The sequence below is a fragment of the Megalops cyprinoides genome, chromosome 6 (assembly GCF_013368585.1).
Source record: "Megalops cyprinoides isolate fMegCyp1 chromosome 6, fMegCyp1.pri, whole genome shotgun sequence".
NCBI classification, from domain to species: Eukaryota; Metazoa; Chordata; class Actinopteri; order Elopiformes; family Megalopidae; genus Megalops; species Megalops cyprinoides.
Genome location: NC_050588.1, coordinates 6656664 through 6674822, shown reverse-complemented (window position 1 = coordinate 6674822; position 18159 = coordinate 6656664). Strand labels below are relative to the sequence as shown.

Here is an 18159-nt window from a genome sequence, read left to right as displayed (position 1 = left end):
TTTACGATTTTACAGAAAACGTAAGTACTGACTAACATGGACATGCAGTCGACGTCACAGTTCTGCACCAGACATAAAAGTGTAATCATCGGTCACTCTCCGACCTTCAGCGGTGATCTCCCATTGATGTAGTTTTAGCAGTTAGTTTTCCTTATCAATCCAGATATCGTTCACATTTATGGCAGCACAAAGGGTATGCTACTACAGGACGTTGACAAAATGAATGAAACAGCAGTCTTTTTTTAAGAAGCACAATCACAGTTTAAAATGAGTCTATACATATGTTTTACAGTAATTTCAATACTATTTACTAAATGCTAATCACTAGGCTAAATTTCAAAATAATAATTACTAAATACTAATAACTAGCATTTTCAGTAGCCTATTGACAATCTCGCGATATTATCAGGACAGAGTTTTGGCAAAGCAATTTTCTATCCTGATAATACTGTTAGGTTTTGCACAATCATTGACAAATAATGTATTGTTCTAAACTGTTGTCAAGGTATAGCAAGTCTCTTGTGCAAAGGTTGCCGACAACAGCTGCAACAGACTGTACATGGGCCTAAGTTTGGAACTCACGTCCTTCAGCTCTCACTGATCTGGCACAGCTCACGCTTCTAGCCTTAATCGCATGCTGTCACACTCCCTTAATAAATCTCCATCTGACTGTAGGTGGCACCCCTATCATGTTTTAGCTACTACTGGGCAAGGGTTTTTTCAAGCCAACTTAAAATTTCCCTCAAATTTTCCTCTCTAGTTAATACTTTATATTCGTTGGACATGAGACGTTTGTTTTAATGTACCCTTTTTCAAAGCAAATTACAAAGGAGATATCAGATTCTGTCATGAAAAAGTAACCTTCTCAGTGTTTTATCTGCCGTGACCCGGATTCGAACCGGGGTTGCTGCGGCCACAACGCAGAGTACTAACCACTATACGATCACGGCGAGCCACTGAGCGGTGCATGCAGCACAGGCAGGAAAGCTTATGACTCTGCGTAGTACATAGTTTGTTTTTCTGTGTTTGCCGTATTTGTGGAACAAATGATGATACTAAAATAACAGCAGAAAAGAACACAGTTCAGAATGTCCAACCTCATAACCAGTTGTTCTTGCACAAGCCCTCGTAAAGATAACAGTAACTAAAACATCATTGCTAAGCAGTGGCGGCTGGTGAGCTGGAAACAGGGAAGCTGAAACTTTACCTATAAATCTATCATTACTTTCAACCTGTTCCCCTTTATCTTCCTTGATTAAAAATAAAACAAATAATTCACACAATAATTGACACCAATCGCGTAGATGGAGTAAATGAGTATGCTCGCGAAACAGCGCAGATTGTCCGTAGTTTGTGTGCTTGCGAAAGCTACAACGTGAGATTGTTTAATTAACAAGGATGGCATTTATCGATTTAAATTACGTTAAATGCTCATGACACATCACAGCTTTTGTGAGGTCTGTGGTCTAAACGTTATTGTTCATTGCACTCAACCTAACCTAAAAATTTATTCTCAGTAATTTAAATCGATCTAAATTTAGCTCCGTTTTGTAATTTGAATTTTGTAACACAGGAAAGCTATAATGTGAAACATTTAAGAGAAAGATTTGGGATTACTTGCCACTTAATTGTTCAAATTGCCATTCTTGTTAAACAACCTCATGCTGTAGCTTTCGCAATAGCACACAAACTACAGACAATCTGCGCTGTTTCGCGAGCATAAACATTTACTCCATTTACGCATTGGTGTCAATTATTGTGTGAATTATTTATTTTATTGTTAATCAAGGATGATAAAGGGGAACAGGTTGAAAGTAATGATAGATATAAGGGTAAAGTTTCAGCTTCCCCTGTTTCCAGCTCACCAGCCGCCACTGTTGCTAAGTAAGCAGCAACCTCATTTGTTTAAGGTGTAGGCGTACGCATTCGACACAAATTAGTACGTAGCAATATCCTGTATAATCGTCACTGGAATGTTTAAATGATAATTCAAAGGAAGTTGCAAAGAAGTTATAATATCCAGTGTATGTAGTTTATATCAACGTTGTTCATATACTCTAACACATAAACTATGCATGTCTCTCCCATATGGTCTAGCGGTTAGGATTCCTGGTTTTCACCCAGGCGGCCCGGGTTCGACTCCCGGTATGGGAAAGAAGCTTTTTGTTCAACAATTTTGTCATTACAGTTGTATCTTGTGAGAAACCAGTAATTTTGATATTCTGATCACTACTGTGACACAAAACGTAAATAATAATCTAGTATAAATGATCATTAGGATGGTATTCAGGTACCCCCCAAGCCCCCATGGTAGTTGTCACCCGGAATTTGACGTGTCAACCTATCTAGCCACCCTGCATCTGTGGTTTGGTCAACCCATTTACAGAACCCCATTGGCTGAGTAAGAATTCAGCTGACAAGAGTCGTCACATGATGAGGAAGAGAGGAGGAACTATATTCGAGTTCGTGATATGCAAGCAGGGTGGTGGTAAACAGACAGAATTATACAGCAGACAATTTCGATATTTAGTTAACACTGAAAATTAATTTGTTTCGTCTTGGCGAGTATTTCACATCTACCCTGACGATACCCGGTGCTGCCACAGACTGTGAGCTAACCGTCGACCTAATATTAGCAAGATAGCTAACTACTTATCTCGTTAAATCGTTCACAAAGCGAGGCTTAGTTACTGTTAGTACTAATATAACAACATATTCATCGTAAAAAAACGGCAGGCTGCCTTGCAAGACCAACGGCAAGTCTCAGAAGAAGAAATGGGTGTTGAAATGAACGAGGCCTCGTTACGGTTAGATGAGCGTCTGCTACACTTCATGGACCAGTTGGAGTTACTTGAGGAGAAAAGGGAGAGACTGAACTCCCTCATTGAGCAGGTAGCGTTATGAATCACTACGTGCTGTTATAACTTGCATCACCTTTTAACACAAAATAGTGCTTCACAGGCTCAGTTTCAGGAACATGTAACATTACCAACACTGACAGTTCTGATGACGATAATGTTGAGTAATTGTAGCTGGTTCTACACGCTACCAGAGTCCTTTAGCTGCTGGCGTTTCACGATTGCAACGAGCTTGCTTGCGCATGCTCGGTAGAATTAAGCATTGGCTTGTCGTTGGAAGTTAATTAGATATGTTGGGTATGGAACTGACATTACCTATAATTTTAAGGGCTTGTTATAAATACATTATTACTGGTTAACAAAGATTAGAAAGAACGGGTCAACATTTCAACGGCACTTTTTCCATGTAACAGCGTATTTGTAAGTACCTCTGGATACAATGTATAAATTAATGTAGTCTAATGCAGTATTAAAAACTGTTATCGAACTAGAAGGAATTAAAATGAGTTTTGGACCTTCAAATTCAGTTATGTAGTCTATATTATTTCTAGCGCTATGTATGCAATACATGTAAAGCTGACTATGCACAGCATATGTAAAAATACTTAGTATTGCTTGTAAGTGGATTTTAAACACCCTTAATTTGATCACTGGTCAGGAAGGCTGATAAATTGTTGTCACAGGTATGGCACACGGTTTGACCTCTGCTAAGAGTGATTGCATTGTAGATGCACCTCCCCAAATTGTCAGGAGCACCATTTGTATGTCTTGCCAACAAAAACAGCTCAGATTCTTGAACTATTAGCAAGTTGTCATTCTGAGGGGAAAAAATAGGAGTGGGGAAATTGTTGGCTGCCTTGAGATTGAAGGTCAGTAATTTCTGAGAGTCAATCTCTATGAATTCTTTCCATTTCCTCAGGGAAATTCGCGGCCTTCAAAGATTCCTAAAATTTCAATGCCAACAATGTCAATGAAAGCATTATTTTTCTAATCCCCTTCGTCTGTGTACAGCCAGTAGGGACTAGACTTTTTAAGGTATACAGACGCAAATGGAATGCACAGCATTGTATTTTTATGTTCAGTGATGTTCAGTGATCTTAATAACTTCTTCCACAGAGTGGCACTCATGAGAGATGGAGATTGGTGAAGCTTTTGGTTTGTTAATGACCCACAGCGTGATGGCTTTACACCTGGGGAGGTTACTGGAGTAAATGTTTTATCACCAGCCAGCAAAGGGCTGTGTGTTCGCTCAGTTATGTTAAAAATGATTTGATGCATGTGTGTGTGTCCACAGGGCTGGTTCTCGATCTCCAAAGCTCGATATGCCATGGGAAACAAGCAAGTCTCAGCTCTGCAGTATGGAAGCGAGATAGAACCACGAGTTTACATTCATGCCAGGTACTACATTTTGATTGCCGGTTAAATCTGTCACAGGAAGGCCTAATTTCCTTTGCTGTTGAATGGACCAAAAAAAAATAAATCTGGAATGAGAAAGATGGCCATCGGTCTGACTTAACGGCCATCTGTCAAACAGAACTATGAAAAACGGAGAAGCCGAGTTCCATGCCGAAAGACTGGAGCAGCAGAATCTCCAAGATTCCGAAAAGGACCCTAGACCAGTAGAGGAGATTGGACCCAAAGAGGAAGGTAGAGACATTTTTCTTGCCAGTTCAGAGAAGTCCTCCAAAGCTTTCCAATCATCAACTGACCTTAAAGTATAACAGCTCTGGTAAGCCTGGTAAGTTATACCAATGAACCACGTCTATCTTGCCATCACACATGGGGCAGTCCATTCACTATTATTGTACTTGAAAGGGTGAATGTGGCCCTGGTATTTTATATTGTATCCGGTTTGCTTAATCCCTCAGGAATTTCTTTGCAGTCGATTTACCTGGGTCAGGTCTAAGTGGTATCTTATTGTAAACCATGCTTAAAAAACAAAGGGGAAACATATTAGCATAGTAATATATTTAACTCGTTACAGGTTTAAGGAGAAGAGTGACTGCTAAAACAGAAGACCCCAAGGAGAAACCAGTGGCTTCCGAATCACCCGTTTCGAAGGAGGACTCCGGTCGACCAAACAGAGTACAGCCCCAACACCAGGATCCACTGAATTGGTTCGGCATCTTGGTCCCACAAAGTCTCAAGCAAGCTCAGCAGGCTTTCAAGAAAGGTGAGACCATTACTGATTTGTGAACCAGGCCAGTCAGCATATGAAGGCCATGGGCAAGATCTTTTTACCTCCCTCATGGTTGTTTCTCTTCATGTAGCAATGCAAACACAGCAGGGTGCTTTTAGTGTAACCATTGCAGATTGGAAATTTGTTACTGCCAATTTTGCCAAACCTGCAGTTGTCTTGCTAGTTTGCTAAGAGGTTTTCAAATAGACAATACATCCTTGGAAAATATGGAATTATCCACTGTTCCTACCAAGTCATTCAGCCATATCTGTTCACTTCTTCTCTGCAATGAATTAGGTAAAGATTCCTTTTTTGCCCAATAAGATCCTCATCATCTGCTTTTATTGAGCGTGTGCATTGCTCTGGCTCCCCCGTCATGATTCCATTCTGACTTTTTCCAGGCCTCTCTAACCGCTAGAACATTCTAGAACAGTGTTTCTCAATCCTACTCCTGGAGGCCCACTGTCCTGCATATCTTCTATCAATCCTTGCTCTACCTACCTGACTGAACTCATCAGTGACACTTTTGATTAGCTGAGCACACCTGATTTAATCAAGCAGCAAGGATAGATAGAAGATATGCAAGACAGTGGGCATCCAAGAGTAGGATTGAGAAACGCTGTTCTAGAACATTGAACATCATTGTTTTTAATGTTTAGCTGTTGGCAGTCTTCTACATCTGGGCTTGTGAAACATAGATAACAATAAGATGTTATCTAAACATAGATAGGACGTAGATAACAGATTCATCAAAAAAGTCTGACATGCTAGAAATGGACAGGTACTGCAGTCTCAGATTTACACTGAAGATTGTGTCAGTGTTGCAACTACTTTCCTGCATGTTTCCTTCATGCCTGAACCCTCAGGGGTGATGATCATGTCTGATTACTAAAGAAAAAATAGTACATGATAATACATGATGTAATTTGTATATAATCCTTACTTGGATTTTGCACTGGGTAGAGTATGTTTGTAGACAATCAATACAGACCTTCCCATATCCCAGAGGTATACAGTAAGTTTCTTCCTAAGTGAGGCTTTGTCATGATAGCTGTACTAGGTTGCATTGTAATAACTCCTTTTTCTCATTTGAAAGTTAAGCTAGGAGTTGTTAGAATGCCATAAACCTTGGGCAGATGTTTCTTGAAAAAAAAAAAACTTCCATTTGTTCTGAATGATGTTCTTTTGAGCATTTCAAATACAGGCTCTCCCATTAACCATTATGTAAATCAGAAAGGTGAAACCAATATAAGGCTTCAGCGGACCTGGCAGGAAGTTAAGCGTTAAAGTCACAAACCTTAATTTTCATCCTTGCTGCATATAGTGGCTCCCAGAACCTGACTTATAATGCATTGCCACCAGTACTGCAACAGTTCTGCCTGTGTAAATGCGTTTGATTTTAATAAATATTAAGGTGAGTTGATACATTTTGTGTTTTCAGTGTCAGGGATGTCCAATATTATGATGTCAATTTCAGGGCCGGCCAAACATGGTAATGTGCATATAACGAAGCACACAGCATAGTTTGCATGTGTCACTCCATTTTATGAATGCAGCACTATAGCAGTCAGTCTTAATAACCCCATATCTCCTCCACTTTTGTGTAATTTCTTTTGAGCATGTTTTACGTTGATTTTGTGATTTGAGCTTTCTCCTCAGTGTAAGGAAGCTTTGCTGCGCATAGATTAGGCTAAGCCGAATGGTGTCAAAAGCATAAAAATCAGTTTCCAGGTGGAGGGCATCCAGATTGATTGTGGAAACGCCGCAGCGCACAGAGTTGCGGTCAGCATACAAATGAAGCTGGCCCTCGCTAACGTTGCGCGCGGTGTTACTGACATCCTTCAGCTGTCCGCGCAGGCAGCCGTGGCTGAGCAGGAGGGGGAGTGCCTGTCAGCCCGCACACGAGGAGCCAATTCGGGCCAGAGAAGTTTTACAGCTGGTTTATGTTGCAGTGTCAGAGATTAGCTACGCTACGGTCTCGACGACCTGGATCGAGTCTGAGCACCAGGGATCTTCATTTGCGTCTATCCTTGGAAACCACGGCGCTTGCCCTCTTTCTGTTTTTGCTCCATCCTTCATTCAGGGCTTTCTCCTGTTCGCGTCAGTTTCTGGCGTGCGGCACAGCCGGTCCACTCTACATGCACAGCTTTAAAAACCGGCCCACACACTGGGCTCGCAGGCTCTTCTCAGTATTGCCGCCACACGCGGAGCTCAACCTTGTCACTCTTCCACCACGGGTGTCTGCATTGCAAGCTTTCCTCCTTAATCTGTCACTGGTACAGTTTTCGCTTCAATAGAATACAGAGATGCAGTCTGCACCATGGCACAGTCCACTATCTGAGGTTCTGTGGCAAGGCCAGGGTATCTTTTGTAGTGTTCATGAATCCACATCCAAAGGAAGGGAATGACCTCGTTAAGAGGCGGGCCTGACATTTGTAAGACAAGAAAAGAATTTTGCTTGACAGCTGCACAGCCAGTCATGAGGAACGTGATCGTGACACAAAGTTCACAGAACGTTTGTTGACAAGTTGAGCGCTCACTCACAGAATTCGAGGGAATTCCCCCCTACCTCCTCCACGATGTCACACAGCACTCCTGGCCCCGTTTGCAACCCGGGCAACAGCAGTGCTATCGTTAAGACGATCAGCACTGCCATCCCTGCAACACGGTGGCACACTGGGGTGTCCTCTCCACCAGTGCCGAGACGAATGGTTTGGGATCAAAGCGATCAGGAAGTCATTTAGTTTAAAAAATGCAAACAATTATCATCTGCCTGTTCACAGACCAAATGTTGCTTCCTCTGCAGAGTGCCATTGAGTTTAATTGTGTTCTCACAGGGCAAACAGATATGCAGATACACAGGAGCCAAATACAATACCCGGTTGCAATTAAAACAGTTCCATATTTGTACAGAAAAAGATGGTGCCACAATTCAATACAATACACACATAAACGAAATTCATATTATTCATGCAAAAATCAGATGCAATACACATGTGAAAAGAAATACAATGCATAATTGACTTGGCAATTTGTTTATTGTCCGGGTGATTAGCATTTTTCTGTCAGTGTACATCTTTTTCACTGTCATTTGTTTTTGTTTTTTTTATTTATATAATTAGCATTTCTCTGTCACTATTGTATTCCTCACAGTGCATTTCTGTCAGGCTGCATCTGTCAGTCTCACTCCTGGGTGGTCATATATTTTCAGTATTAATAGTTCACCAATATCCAATCAAGGTGTCGAGGAGCAAGCAAGGTAGGTAGAGTTTACAGCAAAAAAAAAAAAAAATTCTACTGTGTCAATTATTTGATTTCAGTTAATCAGAATGGTTAGACCAGAACAGAGGAGTATGTTACATCTGGTACATTTCAAAACACTGGCAATATGAACAGAAAATAAGGCATCACACAGTCAGTAACAGTCAGGCAGAGAAGCAGAGTTATGACAAGAGCGAAGATTGTGGGTAGGTTGTGGGTCATCCGATATAGTTTTTAGTGCACTTAAATATCTGGAGAAGGGTGCCCAGTTTCAATTTGGCCGACTGTGTTATAAATGGGACATCCCTGGTTCAGTCCCACGGCATTGCTTTCCCAGGATAGAGTGAACTTTCTACAGTCTGCTTTCACCACAGGGGTAACTGACAGGACAATAACCAAACATCGCACGCAAACGTGTAGAAAGTGCGGGAGGCCAGAATTGATTAACTCAGCCCTTTGCAGATGGAGGTTTGGTACGTGTACATGCATCAAGGCGATCGGGTTTGGCCAACCATGTCCCTCTTCCCTGCAGTGATCGAGCTATCAGCCGAGGTCGCGACCCTGCAGAGCGCGGTCATGGCCACCAGGAAGGAGCTGCAGAGCCTGATGGGGGAGAAGCGCATGGCCCTCGTGGAGAGGAAAGCACCCATACAAGCAGATGAGCCGGCAGACAGCTAGACAGACACATAAACGCTGCATAGACTGATCACAACGCCCTCATCTTTGTTCCCTGAGGCTACAGCTCAGACATTCCTGAAGACACGTGTCTCTTCATTCATGTAGCTGATACGGACCAGAGTCCTCTTGACAAAACTGTGTCTGCGATATCTTTTTTTTGCCCAAGGATACACAAATGTTGACCTCCTCTAAACTCCATCTGTTGCAAGCAGATTTGTGTCACAGTCATTTCCTTCATGGAAGATACTTATTTAACAAACCATTAGACAGTAGCAAGCTCCTGTGTGCGCTTCTTAAGTCACACATGGAAACAGTGCAACTAATCATTGCAGTGTTGTAGTGATTCCTGCTATTATCTCAGCTACACATGAGCAAAGTTTTCATCCTACTGAATGTGGCTGACTACAACTGCATCAGTAAAAACACTCACCGAGCACTGAAAGCAGAGAAAACACAGTGTAACTCTGGTCCATGATGTGAATCAAGTTTTCCAAATGGACTGGATTGGCATTGTGCTGCAATGGTGTAGCGCATGGTGAGATCAGACCTGGGTCCATTACGTTCGAGGAGGTGCAGTCTTGTCCCATTCTTGTCAATTTGCGTTGCTATTAGTTTAGTTATGAATGCCAACTTTACTATGATTTAATACCATTTCACTTGTCTGTTTTGTAGGATAGGTGTGCTACTTTCAAATATGCAGGTTTATATGGCACTGTTTTTGCATTATGAGTATAATGTTATTTTGTGGAATGACATCATTGTTAAAGGTTTGGTGAAAGCCCATGTGTGTATTGATCTAATAAAGATATTTATTTCTTCTTTCAACTGTCTTGCGGGTGTTACTTGATGGAAACTACTGTCCTATTGTCCAAATATCAGTAGAGGTGGACCTTCGCCTCTCACGCATTTTTAACTCTACAACACTTGTCGTGTCTTTTTGTGTCATTACAATGAGGGTTTGTGTGGTGGAAGAAACCTGTAGCAGCACTATAAAACACAAACATGATAATTTGATCTAAAACTGGATAGTTTTAGTTTTTTCACATCACAATTGTAATGTATAATCCCAAGAGTTGGCAGTAAAAAAATCGGTAAAATTCACATATTCTTTTCTGTTTTTTTTTTTTTGTATTCTATAACTGCTGTCTTCCAGAAGAAGAATGTCTACAGCATAACTTAGTGATGCTGTAGTTGAATATAGATTTGGATGGATATATGGCTGAATAGCTGATGACTTTAGACTATTAAAGGAAGCAGAGCTATCTATCTATCTGTATAACATGCTGATGTATGTTTGTTTTTAGGAAGGGTCCTTATGTAAGGATTATGGATATTGATTAAATGTTAAATTTCAATTTATTAATTCACATGTTGATTTTACTGTTGCATAATAACTACACTATGGAAAACCAAAGTGGCCAACGTGAAAACTGAATTAATAAACAGGCCTAAATGAATATTGTTTCATTTCCAGTATTCATATTAGTATATACTATATGTACTGTTGTACTCATTTATATTTTTCCAACTGGATTAAATTTAGTTTACACCATTTGCCTTAACTGTTTCTTCTTTTGCTCATTTCATAAGTTTTCCCTCATGGAAGTGACTGCACCCTCACCCCGAGGGACAGGACATCTGAGCATTTTCTCAGGATTTTTGCACCAATCGCATTCTCCTCCTCCAGGATATAGGGTAAACCTACTACAGACCCATCTGCAATATTGTCTGTTGAGACTAACTGATAATGAAGATGTTCATGCAGTGAAATGTAATGGAATAATGGAATAGTAATTAAAAGCTATCCTCTGCAAGTCTCTCCATCTTCAGGATATATGTTAATTAACATCTAAACCACTAGGCCTACATGTTTTTCTTAAATTGTATAAAATATAAATTGCTTCTCAATAAATATGTTGATTTGTGCAAACAACACAAAAGCAAATTCAGGAATGAAACAGCACTTGAAAATTGACATATTTCGCAAAAAACATCCACTTGCTTCAATAGCACTGGCTATTTACAGTTGAATTGAATTGCTATTTTTGAACTATGAGTGATTAATGCATAACTCATATTTTTCAACAGAATTATTTTCGAATTAACCCGGGCAGTGACGTTCCATACCAAGATGCTCAATACAACCGAATTGTGACGGAAATTCTCGAACTGAGAAAGAAAATCCCGAACACGTTTGCAGTCTACTTCCTGGTCTCAAATCAGAGGCAGGCAGCAAGCGGACGGGGCGACGGTCTACAATAGTCGCGTTGAATAAATACACAAGGCTAGCGACAGATGTGGAAACCGTGAGGACGAAACGCGCTAAGCCCGTTTCGGCTGCCACACTTTCATCTAGCCTACCGCTACCAGAGGTAGCGACAATACGGCGTTTTTCATATATGAACGCGATATCGCGACGAAGAGCTATTGCATTTTCAATACTCTATTGTTGCGTCTAATTAGCAAGCTGTATCCCCGTATGAAATAAAGAAGACCCTCTCCGCTTTCATGTTGAGAGGGGACGAGAAAAACGAAGGAATTGTGGACCACACAAATTGTAGTCGACAGAAAGTTGTTTTTACTTCCGAGTAAAGGTTGAAAACTCCGTCGATGGCGTCAAATTCGAGGGTGTCTATTCTGGATTACTTCAATATTGTCTTTGAGGGGGAAAATGGCAAGATCGAATCAAACTGCAAGGCTTGTGGAACCAGGATTCAGGCGAAGCGGACAGTGACATCCAACTTCGTCACACATCTAAAGGTAATTCTGCTAGATGGATTAATTAGGATTTGTATCGCCTGATTGATAACCCATCTGTAGCCCGATCGAGGTTTAAACCCAGCGGGAATCACATAAATTGTTCCCAAATTATGCGCGTGTGGGCATTCGGGATACGAGAACGGGGTAAATAAAGGTTTATCTGGGTGTGGGGGTCGTGTGTGGTTGGAAATAGATTGATATTGATTTTTTTCCCCTCTCTCTCCCTCTCTTGCTTGAGCATGGTCGAATCGACCTCACATCATTACAGATACACGCAACTTAATTTCTGTATGCATCCGATGCACCGAAAGCCAGGAAATGCCATATACGAATGCGCCCTCCCCAGTATCAGTTACATCAATTTTTAATTAAACTGGAGGAAAAAATGATACCTTTCTGTAGATTATTTCTGAACAGCCAGATCTCATATTGTCAATGCATGTTTGGGATATGATCGAAATTCATGTTTAAGATGGACAGTACTTCGAAGTTCGAAGCGATTTAGCTAGCTGCAATTGGCTACGGTGGTATGCACAATCCTTTGATGTTTGATGTGCTTTCGTTTACTTTTAAATGCAGTCAGTTAGGCTTTGTCTGCCTGGTATTCCTTCAGTGAAGGGCTTTAAATGAAGTTTGCTTTGAGTGTAAATGTGTCGTCCTTCTACCGAACGTAAACTACTACAGGTACAGATACCTGAGGTCTAATTTAGTACTGTTTCTGATACCCGAAAGTCGATGGGCTTCACGTGGCGTGCGCACATGTAGCCAACGTACACCTCAAAAGAAATGCATTACACAGTGGCAGCAGTAGTAGAAAGACACCCAAAAAAAATTTCCACAGCAAGATCACTTGTCCTATATTTTTATAAGGGATGTCAACCCACATTCCTGTGCAAGTTTTGGCACATCATAACTAAATCTGAATTAGTGATTAGAGATGACAGGTACTTATCACTGAGGAGCAAGAGCAGCATTTTCCTCTGATGTCAACCTGATTGCAATGTAAAACTAAACTTTGTCCCCCCGCTTTGTTTCCCGTGCAGCGTAAACATCAGGCCATGTACGATGAGTTTGTGAAGAAGAAAGACGTAAAGAGAGAGGCTTACTCTTCTGGGACGGTCCAGCACCTCACTGGTGCCGGGCGTTCCGAACCGTCCAGGTCCTCTCACGGCGCAGGGATCGCCAAGTTCGACCGCAACGACCCTCGTCAGGTGCTGATCTCGGAGGCCATTGCCAAGATGATCATCCGGGACCTGCAGGCGGTGCAGATCGTGGAGAACGAGGGCTTCCGCGAGCTGCTGCAGCTGCTGGAGCCCCGCTACACGCCGGAGCCGCGCCACTACATCCAGCAGCAGCTGCTCCCGGGCTACGCCTACCAGGTGCAGCTGGCCACCAAGCAGGCGCTGACCGCCGCCGAGTCCTGCAGCGTCACGCTGGACCTGTGGAGGAGCGGGGCCGCCGGCAGCGGGGGCGGCTACCTGGGAGTCACCTGCCACTTCATCACTGCAGACTGGCAGATCAAGTCGGCCCTGCTGGCCTGCCTCCCGCTGGTGGGCCACGGCACGGCGCAGCGCGTTCTTTCCGAGTTCGACGAGATCTCCCACGCCCACGGCATCACGGGCAAGGTGTTCCGGGTGGTGGCCGACCCAATCCCGTCCGAGAGCAGGGCCGCTTTCCGCCTGCCCGGCTTCTGCCTACACGGCGGGGAGGAAGAGGAGGAGGAGGAGGAGGACAGCAGCGACGAGGAGGCGGGGACCGGCGAAGGTGAAGAGGCGGCGGGCGGCGAGACGGGGGACAACTCCCTGGACCTGTGCTTCGGCCCGTGCCGGATCGACTGCTTCGCTCGCTCCCTGGGGATGTGCGTCCGGGAGGGCCTGCGGTCCTCCCCGCAGCTCTCCATAGCGCTCACCAAAGCCGCCTGCTTCTACAACTACGTCACCGCCACGGTGGCGCCCGAGAAGCTGGGCCAGGTGTTCGGGACGGGCGGCGCCCTCGAGAGGGGCCCGGGCGGCGGGGAGCGGCGCTGGAACTCCCAGCTGAAGGCGGTGCGCCGCATGCTGGAGTCGGCCGAGTTCCTGGAAGACATCGTGGACCGGCACGACCTGACGCTCAGCAGCTTCGAGAAGGCCGTCCTCAGGGAGCTGGTGGAGGTGCTGGAGCCCTTCGAGGAGGCCACGGACATGGTGCAGGGGGACAAGCACGTGTCCATCAGCCTGGCCCTGCCCTGCGTGCTGGGCCTGCGCAAGCACCTGTCGGAGACGGCCACGCGCCAATGCACGGGCATCCTGGTGGGCCTGGCGCAGTCTCTGGACCGCAGGCTGGCCGGCATCCTGGAGGACCCCCTGCACGTGACAGCCACCGCGCTGGACCCGCAGTTCAAGCTGTCCTGGAGCAGCGACACCGAGTGGCACCGGCAGGTGCTGCTGAAGGAGGTGGCCAAGCACACGCAGGCCAGCAGCCCCCAGGTGGCCAGCCAGGAGCCGCAGCCGCCCCCGTCCAAGCGCAGCAAGCTCTTCTCCTTCATGAAGCAGCGGCCCGCCTCGCAGGCCAAGAGCATCGAGCAGGAGCTGGCCACGTACCTGCACGAGGAGCCCACCGACGAGGACCCGCTGCACTACTGGAAGCGCAAGGCCACCGACTTCCCCCAGCTCTCCCAGGTGGCCAAGAAGGTTTTCACCGTCCCGGCCACCACCACCCCAGTGGAGAGAATATTCAACACTGTGGGCAAGATACTGAGGCCAGAGAGATGCAGACTCCTACCAAAGAACTTGGAGACTCTTATTTATTTAAAAGCTAACTACAGGTTCCTGTGGACTTAGGTGTGGAACTGTGGGGTGCTTCTATGATGACTGATCTTATGGCTGTATAACACCCCCCCCCCCCACTCTGCCCCCCAGCGCAAACAGCTTCAAAGTTTTTTACGTTTTCATGGGCAGAAACACAGCTGCTTCACATGTACCTTCACTCAGCTTGAGGTAGTAACATCAGTCAGTATAGAACTGTCCCGGGGCACACTGAAATGTCTTTTCTGTTAATGCATATATATATATATATATTTATATACATATAACTATAAACAACAACTAAACATTTTGGTAGTTTAGATTTTTGACTGTTGTAACTGTAAACCTAGTTAACTGGCTTGGAGACTTTATTGCAACCTCTGTTCATAATTAATCTCTCAAATGCTGACTTACTGTTCCTTAGACCTCCCCCCTCACCCCCATCATTGTTAAAACACACAAATAAATTAACACTATTTGATGGGATTTCTGCAGTTATACCCTTCACAAATATGCGACCCTCTGGCTGATAAAATTATAAATTCATTATATAAATATCAAAATTCTTCTTAATTTTCACTTTGTACTGCAGATAGGTGGGTCAGAGGTTGACTAGGTTGGATTGTGCATGTCTAATTGGAAGCAGTGTCTAAGCAGTCTGCAGGCAGAACCCCAACTTGTTGATAAATAAGTACAGCCAAATGAACTTTATTGAAGTGAGATGACTACCAGCAATTAGCGGATACAAAGCTCGATCATTCCGAGTAGAAGTCCTTAGAGTCAACAGCCCCAGCCTCACCACATAGACAATGCAAACATCTTTTTCATTATACGCTAAGCAGGTTCAAATATTGCCTTGAAACAAAGATTCTATATTTGTAAAACAGAGTTTTATCAGAGAGTTCACTTGAAACAGAGGAGTTCAGCAAAGATAAGTTTGATCTGAAAGCAGTCAAATGAAATAGGCTTAGCTCTAACGTATGCGTCGAGATTGGAGGCTAGATACAATCTCAGCGGAAACGTTTTCCAAACACATCAGAAATATGAATACGTATGAAGTACGAATATCAGAAATACATACCTCTCAAAACCATTCAGTTACCATTTTGAACCATTGCTAAACACAGTATTCACACATCAGTATATGACTGACTTGTGAGACCACATAAACAAGGCATACTTTGGTTTGTCTAAAACTGACCTGTCATCAAACGGTTTTGACGCTTGTCCAAGTACTCATACCATCATGGGAAAAGGCCATGATGCATGAATTTGTCGAGGGGGCATGTACGTGCCTAACATATCCTGATGATTTCATTAGCTGTGTCTGTGCTCCTCTGTTTTCATTCTCAACATGTTTTTTTCCTTGGGCTTACTTCCTTGCACAGTTTACAATACAGGCATGGCTAGACCACATTGATAAAAATTACTAGTTTTTAGTCTCTTTTGTTCCAGTCACCTCTGCTACAGTGAAAAAAGGCAAACAGAGTGGACTTCTCAACTTATCAGTATCATCATTTTCTGTCACCGGAGAGACGTTTTGGCTATCGACAGCAGAACAAAGAAAGCTACAGGTTACTGGCAACCCAGTAGATTAGTAACACATACACAACTTGTGGCAATACAGAGGACCAGGTTGACCGTTTTAAACAAAGAACACAAGTAGCGCCCAAACAGGACTTGATACTCTCTTGAAATGTAGGCCTATTACAGACCTCACTGCTTAATTTTACTGATTGCAATTAAATACACAGAAAGTGTTCCTCATGTTTGTGTAATCTTTCTTCGTTAACCGCAATTTGTTACATTACTTGCATTGATCTGACAGGAAAATTTATAGTCCAGTAACTGCCAATACAGGTCTGCAAACAACGGGTCTCAATTTGTTCTTAATTTGTTTTGGAATCCACATATACTCAAGGGACATAGTATTTAGTGCTATGTTTGTTTATCGGGTGCACAGATAAAACTGTCTAAATATTTATTATACCCCCTATATCCCTGTCACTAACATTTCTTGGACAAAATACGTGTGTTCAGTATGTCTACTTTCTCTGTATTACACAAAGATCACAAAGGAACCTATGGACATTTCCCAGGAGCCTGAACTATTTTCTGGGACATGTGGCACAAATAAGACAGGTACCTTCTGGGTAGTCAAAGAGAAGTGTTTTGTTGCTTTTACATCATAGGTCACCACCTCTCATAGATACCCTGGCTTCTTCTGACGGAAGGCTCTGTGCTCATATGCAGCTATGAACAAAGCAGATATAATGAGGTGACATTTGCTATGCCTACCACTAACCCCACTTCTTGTCATAGGCAGTTCTTAAGTTGATGGCAGTTTACCATTAACTGACCAGTGAATATATTTTGATGCATATACATTTTAAAGCAAGTGTATTTGTTGTGACTTTCACACTGACGGTATTTATAAAATCATATTATCCAGTATTATCAAACTACTGGGGTTTAAATATTTTAAAGTGACATAGAGCTGTTAATTAAATTTCTGTTATGTGGCAATGATAATTCATTGTACATACTAGGATTTGCACTAAGGAGGAACTGATTCAGATTTCCACCTTTTAAACTCTCCTCTACATGTGGGATGCTCATACATGAATCATTTGAGAACACCCCCATGCTAAAGAGTGTGATTCATTTCAATAGTGGAGATCTGAGTGGACATCAAGGTAATACAGCCTCTGTACAGTAATATACAGGACAATGGTTTATGACATCCAACCTTCCAGAAGGCTGCAAACCAACGTACCGTAAGATTGCTGTGCATGTTAGCCCAGTCTGAACACCTGCTGTTTATTAAAAGTGGAAATTAACACTGACCTGCTTTTGTTTGAAAAAACGTTAGCCCCGGTTAATCTGAAACTATTGAAGTGCTTACACTTAAAAATACAGGACATCAAAACTGAAAACTGAAGCTGACAGAACATGGAGTAACTGTCCCACAATAGGATGTGTTAACCTTCACACCTCTGGACAGGTCTGATGACCCTCGAGATGCGACACCTCACAGCATCTAAGATATGAGAGTCAGGGGCGGCCCCAATACATAGTACATACACAAAGTCAAATGTGAGGGTGAAAGACTATAAACTTTATTGACAACTGCACATTTCGGTAGCTTGAACAGAACACTGTGTGACTGTGTTAATGCTTATTAATCTAAGATGCTACTTTATGCTACTTTGAATGCACAGCAAAAAAGGCATAATATCCATTAGAAATGAATTCTAAGATCTAAAATAATTAACTTAAGACATGAGCGTTGTTGTCTATTGTATATGCCACAAGGTGTATCAAGACCTCCTTGACGGCAGCACAAAACAAACCACAGAGAAATAAGTATGTTGAGTACAGACATATTGAAAACCTGTTACAGTATCAAAATCAAACTACAAGAGGTTAATACGTTGATTTTTTTAACCATTTTCAGGAAATGACTAGAGTGACTGTATTTAACTGTATAAGTGAAATTTCCCTTTTTTGTATTTTGTCTTGGACCAAAGAAGATGGTACAATTATCACAATTGTCCAAGCAAATCTACAAAGCACTGTCATTCAAATGTAATTATATTGTATGAATTTTTAACTCAAGTATATGAACAATATATATAGA

General features: G+C 42.8%; 2 protein-coding genes and 2 non-coding genes across 4 annotated transcripts; 3 read left to right on the top strand and 1 right to left on the bottom strand.

Annotated features, from left to right (window-relative positions):
- Window positions 1-878: 878 nt before the first annotated feature.
- trnah-gug lies at window positions 879-950 on the bottom strand. The gene has a single exon. It is a non-coding gene; the product is annotated as a tRNA-His (tRNA).
- A 1132-nt stretch (window positions 951-2082) lies between these two features.
- On the top strand, window positions 2083-2154 carry trnae-uuc. The gene has a single exon. It is a non-coding gene; the product is annotated as a tRNA-Glu (tRNA).
- A 286-nt stretch (window positions 2155-2440) lies between these two features.
- Window positions 2441-9683, top strand: ccdc115 (coiled-coil domain containing 115). The gene is made up of 5 exons (XM_036531519.1): window positions 2441-2892; window positions 4153-4256; window positions 4393-4505; window positions 4843-5031; window positions 8831-9683. Exons 1-5 carry the CDS (start codon window positions 2776-2778, stop codon window positions 8974-8976), a joined length of 669 nt encoding a protein of 222 aa, XP_036387412.1. The 5' UTR covers window positions 2441-2775; the 3' UTR covers window positions 8977-9683.
- Window positions 9684-11197: 1514 nt separating this feature from the next.
- On the top strand, window positions 11198-14555 carry si:dkey-109j17.5 (zinc finger BED domain-containing protein 4). The gene is made up of 2 exons (XM_036530698.1): window positions 11198-11736; window positions 12780-14555. The coding sequence occupies exons 1-2, from the start codon at window positions 11587-11589 to the stop codon at window positions 14553-14555; spliced, it is 1926 nt and encodes a 641-aa protein (XP_036386591.1). The 5' UTR covers window positions 11198-11586.
- Window positions 14556-18159: the final 3604 nt, after the last annotated feature.